This window comes from Haliotis cracherodii, unplaced genomic scaffold, assembly GCF_022045235.1.
Source record: "Haliotis cracherodii isolate W230 unplaced genomic scaffold, xgHalCrac1.p SCAF_11, whole genome shotgun sequence".
NCBI lineage: Eukaryota > Metazoa > Mollusca > Gastropoda > Lepetellida > Haliotidae > Haliotis > Haliotis cracherodii.
In genome coordinates, this window is record NW_027266266.1 from 5,110,995 (window position 1) to 5,121,496 (window position 10,502).

Below are 10,502 nucleotides of genomic sequence, written 5' to 3' on the forward strand. Positions count from 1 at the left end.
CGATCAATCAACACTGATTTTAGTAGAGATTATTATGGGAGGAGTCTTACCACTTTTAATTATACACATTAATACTTTTAAACCTCCGTGTACCCACACTGTCATGGTACACTTATAGTGTTCTCTAATGTAGGTTTGACGTGTTAATCCCTATTCTGAAACGTGCGGCCCCTATTGCCAGTACGTGACATGTCACAGGCGAGTGGGTCATGTGCTTTGACGCATTGCACAGTTCAGAGACCCTCGAGCTACATGTTCTGTTCGTGATTGATGTTGAGCATGACGACGTGTACTAATCAATCAAGATCGAAAACAAGTACTACTGATACTACTGAATGAATGGAGCGACGTGTTGTCTATGGGCGACAGAAGTTCTTTTGTAATTCCCATGCATGACATGGTCAGAATAACTGAAGTAGTTTTTAGCAGCTCACCATTAAAAGTACATGCATATTACACGTGTTGGCATATTAACTACTATGAATTATGAACAGTTTTCGCGAACACCGGGCATCATCACTGTTTGATAATGATTTATTGACAAATGCTTATGATAAAGTCAAATCGTACAATGGACTTTGCTTTTAGTAGAGATTTCTTATGATGATGGGATTTTGTGTGCCGCTTATTTATACAATATTTATATTGAAGGTTTTTTCTGCAAGCGCCTGACAAAATGCTTTGGTCTGTGTGAGAGAAATGCCTTAGATTCCAACAAAATTTATCTTTTTGACTTGGCTGATTCAAATCTCCACAGTGTATATACATTCGAACATAAATTGTGAGATGATTTAGTCATGAGGCTGTTAACAACATATGTTTGCAACAAAAGTACAAAATCTTGCAGATGCATCTGTCAAACACGTCCATCCACTTTTATGTGGTTATTAGTCGCTGTGTAATTATTGAAATGCATTTCACCCAATGATCTAGTTTGTTTTAATTTATATCTGTGATGTTTAAGTTACTTTCGTACTGTTGTTCTTTGCTGAGGAATCTCTAATATTTAATAAGTAGCTCTCTCCGCTTCATGACGTTGCGAGATTTAATGTTTTACTCACTTACTTCATATTACTATATACAGACAATAAATACATAGTGGACCTATCAATTTGAAAAGATACTGTCTTTTATTTATTAAACAAATATCCACCATTTCCTCCTTTGGATAAAACAATTCGACGAAGCACTTTTAAACGTGTAGCATTTTGAATTAATTTAACAAGGGAGAAGAAATCATTGCCATTGATCAAAGGATATGGGACAACTTATGTGAGACATGATGACAGATTTAACTGCGCCTGCGTCACAGCATATCCTCGTAATAATCATTCATGGAGAAAACGAGGTTGACAAACACACATTGTGACGTCAAGAGTGCCTTTGACCAATCTGTGTCAGTTCCGGCCAGACTTAATGACATAACTGCCCTCTGGTCATCGCAACAAACGCCATTGTCCAGTCCGGGCGCTATAAATGTTCAAGGCAGGTTCAGTCGTGACTTCATCTCACACAACCATGAGGGTGACGGCAACACTGGCAGTCATGTTGGGGCTTGTGTTATGCAGCTGTATGGTTCAAGGTCAAACTCGGCAACAGGTAAAGATCTTTATGTTTCCAATAATTCGTTTTGATTTTCCAATCCTTTATCTCGGAAATTACTCTCAGGACACAACCGTCTGATTTCTCATTTTTTAAAACCTTGGAATGGAGATGTTTCCACGAGATAATTTTGCGCCAAATAAAGTAATCGTAAATCTCTGCACACAAACATGCAGCGATTACGGGGAGGAATAATACACCATCAGTACATTGCCGCGATATCGCTTCACTGCTGCTGAGGGGCGGTCGGGTAGTCTAGTGGTTAAAGCGTTCGCTCGTCACGCCGAAGACCCGGGTTCGATTCCAGACATGGGTACAATGTGTGAAGCCCATTTCTGGTGTCCCCCGCCGTGATATCGCTGGAATATTGCTAAAAGCGACGTAAAACATACTCACTCACTCACTCACTGCTGCTGACTGAGGCGACAAACAACAACACAAAATATAAAAAGGTAGCGGAGTTTCCGAAGGACGATTGTGGCCTGATCTTAAAGTATCTCACCTAAAACATGAATGTCGAATTGTGATTGGCTGAGACCCATTCTGTCGTTTTCAATGTACCCCAATAACACATAAGATGCATTTCTTATATTTCCCGCTCGGATTGCCGAACTGTGGTAACATACCAACCGCATTTGTATCTCGAAATGAGGATGTATTTACGAAATTTTAGAAATGAAATTATTATATAAGTTTCTTTTCTGCCATTGCTAATTTTCCAAAATGTTGAATTTTTACCGACTGCGATCATAGCATGCTTACATAAGACATATATTAGGTGTGCAGTTAGACAACTTCCTTGTCCTCTGGTTCCCCGGGTGACACAGGTTAATGTACCCTCAATGTTAATATTAGTTACTGGTGGACAACTTATAATATATGCCATTAGAATCATCTAGTCTAATGTAACTATTGACACGATGCCTGGACATTTCTATTTTCACCACAAAGCATCCGTTGCATTGATGCTAATGTTAACATTGGAGATAAACATTTCACTAAAACATACAGCATTCAAAATTGAGTTGATTGTGTATTTCAGCGTCGCCGAGCAAAGGTTTTAAGAAGTAGATGGTCACGTGACATCGATACAAACGTAACCGTAAAGGAAGCGGCAGCCATTTTGAAGTCCAAAGAGAGAATATTCTTCCGATCCTCTGACAGACGGCTGGCAGCTTTGAGCATCACACGATCCTACTCCTACATCGACTACAGCAGCGTGAGTATATACACATCCTTATTTGGAAATAACTGATCATACTCTGAGTTATATCACGGAACGTGAGCTTGATGTGAACATATCACGGCGCGTCAGCTTCATGTGAACAGTATTTCAGTTGTATCACGGCACGTCAGCTTCATGTGAACAGTATTTCAGTTAGCTTTCACGTCAGCTTGATGTGTGGTGTAAACAGTATTTCAGTTATACCACAGCACGTCAGCTTGACGTGTGATGTGAACAGTATTTCAGTTAGCTTTCACGTCAGCTTGATGTGTGGTGTAAACAGTATTTCAGTTATACCAAGGCACGGCAAGTCAGCTTGACGGGTGATGTGAACAGCATTTCAGTTATACCACTGCACGTCAGCTTGACGTGTGATGTGAACAGCATTTCAGTTATATTACGGCACGTCAGCTTGATGTGTGATGTGAACAGTATTTCAGTTATATTACGGCACGTCAGCTTGATGTGTGATGTGAACAGTATATCAGTTATATTACGGCACGTCAGCTTGATGTGTGGTGTGAACAGTATTTCAGCTATATTACGGCACGTCAGCTTGACGTGTGATGTGAACAGTATTCCATTTATATCACAGTGCATCAGCTTGATGTGAAATTTTGACCTCTCTTTAGTCTGTACAAAGTTAGATCCTTACAATAACGGATATTACAGTATCCTAATCGGTACAACGCTTGTTCCGAACGATGAATAGCTCGATATATTTGCGATGTTACCAATGATTTCGGCCTACCGATCTTCATGTACTTTGCCCTCTACCAACACCCGAATAATTCAAAGGGCTACAATATCCACCACGAGTGAGCCATATTTAAAACAGTAACATTATGCGAAGCTAAAAGAAAATCTCTTTCTGTTCCCAAGTCATGACACTGAGTTTCGTGATATTAACTGCAGCTGAGTATTCTCTACATGTATTTACTTCTCTCTAACACGATTGTCTGTTTATGTTACATTTGCTCGTTCTTACACAGGTCCTAGTAATACCCATTAGGACAGAACAAGGGAATATCTACCTGTTAAGTCCCACCTTCTTGAGTCCACGGCTACTGGATGGCGTGGTACCCCTTTTGGCAGGAACGCTGATTGCACCCAAACGTTGCTCGTGTTTCTCCTCAAACGTTGGTAACATGGAAATGACACTTCTATTTGCTACAGGACATGGTGGTGACTAAAGCCTACGTGTCAGGGAGCCGGAAGTGCATCGTCCTACCAGGAAATATCACCGAGGACTTCAATACCACCATGACTGACATACTGGCCAGGAAGGTTAGTTGTGTGTTGAGGGGCGGGGTGAGGGATGGGGTGTGGGGGTGAGGATGGGGGTGGTGGTAGATGTTGGGTCTTTGGGCATTTCTAGCGATTATTTGTTTTATGAGCTTTTAATCTTATCGTCCATAGCAACGTGGTTTAGACATGTTGTTTTCTTATTTGAAAGCCGGATTGGTAAACAAACAAACACTTATTTATATAAATACCGCTCCTGGAAAACAGATCATCATAAGTACCTGTGGGGGTCGTTAAAAGAGCCCACACATTCGTGAAAAGTATGGCTATGTCGCGTCAGTCTGTATACAACACAGCCCTGACAAGACAAACCTGTGTCTTAAAAAATAAGAAGACACTAATGCAACGATGAAACACAACACGCAAAATCACAGATTCCGCGAGCAAATCCTCGTTTTAGGCATATCTTATACACTTAGTAATTATATGACCTGCTTTCTCTCGGCAACGGGAAGAAGACGCTGAAGTTAATTTGCATGTAGTATGTGACTGGGTGAATCAACAAGTGGACTTTTAAAAATAAATTTAAAAAATATTATTTTTTTTTTATTATTATTATTTTTTATTTATCTATTTCTTTCCTTTTTTGGGGGGGTGGGGGGGTGGGGGGGGGGGGGGGGGGGGTGGGGGGTGGAGTGGGGGCCGAATGTCAAGTTAAACCAGATTTGAAGGATTTCAGCAATTACGACAATGGCAAAAGCCAAACAAGGTGAACGATATGAACAACATGTACCAAGGAAATGATTTGTTAGAAATTGTCATAAAAGCGTGATAGATCGTTAATCAAGTGACGCATCAATTTAAATCAACTATGTTAAGTTGTACACACAGTGAAACCTCTTTAAACACGCAATAAATCATGAGGAGTTACCCGTTCTTTCGAGACAAGCGGAGTACTCACAAAAAGCAATAGAACTGAGAATGATACTATCGCAGGAATTTTGCATTAAACATTGTGTGGGTTTTGTGGTAATGATGTTTCACATTTTTGCGAACACCTGGTGTCATCACTGATTCTCATATGGATTCAATCGAATCTTTTTCGGGAAACTGATCGAAACTGCTTGTACTCTGAACTGTCTGTCTGTTGAGAAAGTGGACACTTGACGACCGAATCCGATACAATTAGCTTAGACATTGGTGCATTTCATTACAGACATGTTTTACTCTACATATTCCTGCGCCATTGGTGTCTGGAACGCCTTCTTAATCTCACCGGCACTTATTTCACCTTTTTTTGCCCAGAAACAGAGGTTGAATGAGACAGTTGAAATTGGCCAGTTTGCGATGACGTCAGACATTGCCATGACACCTCCGGAGAGAGAAGCCTTTCAGACTGCCAGTCCTTATCTTGCTAGGAAATGTCGCAACATGGATATCCTCAACGCAACAGCACCTGCGACGGGTGAGTGTGTGCCCAACGAGTAGTGTTAGGATATTAAACATCATCTCTACGTAGGGTTTTCTTTTTTCAGATATTTGTAAAAACAATTAGTATCTGCCAAAACCGTACTAAGAATATGTTGTAAACGAAAACTGTTACTTAATTTTCTATTTTTCGTATAGTAAATGTTCTCATCATACATTCAATGCTCTAAAATCTAAAATATTGATATTTAAAACATACATCAGATGTATAAACACTATAATGGTGACATCGTTCATTTCTCTGCCAGAGTACAACACGATATGTTTTTGCGTTTCAGATATGACAGACATCCTTGATAAATTTCCATTAACTTTACTAACTGTCGGAGGAAGCGTCACCATCTACGTCAGTTCCACGTTACATGCCTTGTCATGAAGATGACAGAGGGTCACATTCACCTGTGAACTGTGTGTGTATGATATGGAATGCGGTGTGGTGTATGGTAATACTGTTAAAACAGGCCTAGTTTTAGAATTTGACCTTATGTGCGATGTTTGAGTTACAAAGGATGAGCAGCGTATAAAGATTATGTTCACGTTATACCTTAAATGAACGTGGCCATATTTGCAAAAAGAACCAAAAGTCGTGCAAAGTAATACAGCTTATGATCACGTTTGCGATGTCGATGAATTTGGTGATCTTTCGTCGGTAATTTATAGTCATATAAGCGGCCTTGTGAAGCATTGAGGCAATTGAGGTTTCGAGACGTACAGAATAGAAAAGGTGGCAGATCTACATCTGTCTACGAGGCACAATGTCAGTGGCTAGTGGTGTGGCTGGTGGTGTGGCTAGTGGTGTGGCTAGTGGTGTTACTAGTACACGGGTTGTTTGAAACAGTGTGTACTTTAAACTGTGACGGGCACTGTATAATAATCACACTGAAACTGTCCAATTCTTAAGTACAAAAGTAATCGGACTGAAAACTGGTTGTTTTTTCCTTCAATCGAGTGGAGTTTTCTAGGACATGACCATAAGCAGAGGCCGATTGTAACGCACTTTTAGGCTAAAAACAGCAAGTTTTTGAACCAAGGAGACATACTCACTACATGTCTATATTGTCATCTCCTGACCAAATCACCATGGATCAAAAAACTTGCTCGTGTTCAAATAAAAAGATAACACTTACTCAATGACTCTTACAAGAGACTTGCAGATTCATATGTGCTTTACGTGTGCAACTGGTGTTGTTATAAATCCAAAAGATGCAAATGTTGAAGAGAAAAACCTATCCACATTCGTCTGAACACCTCTGAAACATTTCACATCCACTTCTTGACCGTTTGTTCATTTCGCACACAAGGCATGTCAAACCACGTCCTTTCCATCATTTTAATGTACAGTTTACATGTTGATACTTACACTGTAGATTGTGAGATGCAAATAAAGACTAAAACAAAATTGCTTTCTGTTGCTTACCCTTCTATGCCGACAGATCAATGTCACCCCTTATCAATAGACTTGATGATGGTTCAGACTTTTTTGTATCAAGATAATAAAAAAAATCTCCGCCAGAGAAGTATCAGTCTCGATTATCTACCGAGGCGAAAAAGGCAAAACTGTGGAAACAATTACATGAATGGATCACTGAAAATCAGTGATGACATCAGGTGTTCGCAAAATAGCAATCAGTCAGGTCCTGGAATACACGGACCTGTGCATAATCCCTGAAATCAGGGTAAGTATTTTCTGATGAATATCGAATGTTGGAAACAGTTGTGGTGGTAATTAAACATACTTGAGTCAGGTTGTTTACTGTATTCAGGGTCGGTGTGCCTTGTGTAACGGCATGTGAGCATATCGTGGGATGAGAAGCCTAGTTACACAATTGACAACTCCGTGACGCGTCACACGTGAATTATGACCTTGAGGCACAAGCATGTTTGTCACGTGGAGGGTAACGTGTTCCATTGTTCCCAGCGACAACACAAAATTGTAACAATATTATATCATGTCATACTGTCTGAGGAAAGCATAACGTATGCAAATCGGAGACGTTTCAGTCACCAAAACGTAACATTACTATGTTGACAGATCATAGATCTTACCAGTGACATTAAATGAAAAGGCGTTGTTTTGAATGATTAAAACTGTAGGATCATGCACAGTACTTCTTTTCATGCCGGGACTTTTGCAATCTTCGTAATAATATGTACTACTATATAGGAGGATATGAATTGAAGTCAGTGTTGCTTGGAAATGATAAAGCATATATTATTAACCTTATACAATATATCCACTTGTTTATTATAAAATCTGAAAACACAATTATATATTGGTTTCATTTTAACAATTATATCAATCTAATAGTTGTTTGCATGAATGATAGACTGTGTACATGTGTACACGTGTATGTCTATATGTGCATGGATGCACCGGTATGGTTATGTATCGGTACATGTAAGTGTACATATATAGGTGTAGTCCTGCACCATGACTGTGGAATTTATACTGGGCGGCAAAAGAAAGTTTAGGTCGAGTTCCATGATCGATTAAAAAATAACAAGAAGAAGTTTTGCTGTGAATTATAATATAATCTAGGGAGGGGTAACAAATGATTGATTAACCACAGTTTGAATGAAATTTTGCAATCACAGGTAACGTTAGCTTAAGGTAAACAATGGTGGGATAAACAAATTCATTTTCAAAAGTTGTCAGAAAGGTCACCAAAAAATTGTCAGACACACTACAAGTTCTTTGTCGACACAGTTGCCTTCAATAGCGTGTATGACGTCCAGCTACCTCAACGCATGCTGTGATACGCCGCCTCATCGGTGACGTCAGTCTTCTGATGACGTGGGCTCGAATCCCTTGCCACTCGTCTCTCAGGGCCTGCTTCAATTCTTGTCTGTTGACGGGAGGCTGATGGCGTGCTCTAATCTGTCTGTCAAGCTGGTCCCACAGATGTTCAATAGGATTCATATCGGGTGGGTGGGCAGGCCAGGGCAAAAGGTCAACGTTCTGCTGGTTTAGAAAGTCCCGAGTCAGTCTTGCAGTATGGGGCCTGGCATTGTCATGTTGAAACAATGACCCCTGCTGTTGGTTTTGTAAGAACGGAAGCATAACTGGCTGCAACACATGGTCTCTGTACTGCACAGCATTAAGGTTTCCCTGTATAATCACCAAATCAGTCTTCTGATCTCCACAAATACCGCCCCACACCATGACACCTCCCCCACCGAATAGATGGATACACGGCGAAGCCAAACGTTCCCCTCTGCGTCGATAAACTCGTTCTCTGCCGTCATTGTGAATCAAGTTAAACCGACTTTCATCAGAAAATAACACTCGACGCCCATCGCAGTCTCAGGCGTCGATGTTGAGCAGTCAGGACCATTCCTCGGAAAGGACGATATGCTCAGATTCCAGCAGCACGAAGTCGTCGTAGTACTGTACGTTGGCTAATGGGATGTCCCAACGCTAAAGCTGCCGTCACCGTCACGAATCTGTTTCGCAGATGAATGAGTCGTATCTGACCGTCTTCCAGTGGTCCGGTTCTAGGCCTGTCCTGTGTTTGGTGTACAACCAAACCTTCTGGCAATTTGGACCTGTGTTGCCCCCATTTCGTCCATACCGATGGCTCTCTCTCTCTGCTCCTGTGACAGTCGTGACATTTCCTTTGTGTGCTTTCATTACGTGTGGTAATACCCTGCAGACGAACGCATATATACAGCTAACATGCACGTACAGTTTATGCTATAGGCGGGAAACCTGTTTCGCCATTTTTTGGGTGAGGTGTTTTTGGTACCTGTTCCTGGACGGTCATATTCCCAATACCCATTTTCCACTAGTTATCGCTGTTTTAAGGAAAATTACAAATTGCCAACCTATACTTTCTTTTGCCGCTTAGTTTATTTGTTTTATGAAAAAACAAACAATCTAGATATGAATACAAAAGCAAGTCGGTCCAGCTCTAGCTTGCTTTATTCCACAAAATCATCATCGGGAAAATTATTTGTTTAATGTCAGAGTCGAGAAGGGTATTGTGTAATAAAAGCTTTCCTAGACTGAATGTTAGTCTAATAAATGTGTGACTTGTATCTGTGCATTATCATATTACTTGCTACGGGAGGTACAGCTTGTCTATCTTTATCATTGTATGTACAGTTTACTTTCATTAATTGTCCCTGTAGGTAGAGTTGGTCAAATAGGTTTTGCCTGATCACCGATCCCATTCCTTTTGGGAAATAAATAATGTTAAAATCAAGTATCAGCTGTGTCATGAAATAAGGTATTTGTGATATAGCTGTCCAGCCAAGATTACGTCTACCGTGACAAGAGTCACACATACCTATAGTGAGGTTGCTGGGCGAGGAATACAGGCTACCTGGTCCAAACAGGGATGATCTGGACAGGCTATTTATATTACTGGACAACATGGAATTCGCTACACGGCAGTCGCATAAGAAAGACATCAGCGTCCGGAGCTGGGAACTGTAAACGTGAAGTTACTGCATGGTCAGAGAGTTATAAGTGACGGGTGATGGTATTCATGGGCCGAAGTTCAGTGCACAGTAAGAGTGAAGGCCTTGTTTGTTTCATCCACGATGTAAACCCTGGGCGCCAGGTCCAAAGGGTAAAACCCTGCTGAAATGCTGAGGTGGTTGTCAGGGAGGGTGAAGAACCTCGGGAGACGGGGAATCTGCAGCACACAGCGAGAAGGTCCCGCGCGAGACCGGAGTTGTGAGCCAGAGCCACTTGTACCTGTCAAATAAACCCGCCTCTCCAGGAAACAGGTCATTTCAGCGATAGTGACAATCTCATTAAATTCAAATATTTTACTCTGACACGGTACCCCCTGCATGAAAATCTGAGGACACCTCCACAGCAATATCGTCTCCTGATCCCTTAGCGGACTTTGACCACGTTTAAATGAAACGGGGATGCGTAGGTTTTTAGACTAAGTCTTCATTTCTTAACTACCCCCATTCGGAAATTAACCAG

At 41.0% G+C, this 10,502-nt stretch overlaps 1 protein-coding gene across 1 annotated transcript; it reads left to right on the forward strand.

The window, feature by feature from the left end:
* Positions 1-1,476: 1,476 nt before the first annotated feature.
* LOC139455271 (uncharacterized) lies at positions 1,477-5,936 on the forward strand. The gene is made up of 5 exons (XM_071236822.1): positions 1,477-1,599; positions 2,645-2,821; positions 4,004-4,114; positions 5,378-5,537; positions 5,839-5,936. The coding sequence occupies exons 1-5, from the start codon at positions 1,477-1,479 to the stop codon at positions 5,934-5,936; spliced, it is 669 nt and encodes a 222-aa protein (XP_071092923.1).
* Positions 5,937-10,502: the final 4,566 nt, after the last annotated feature.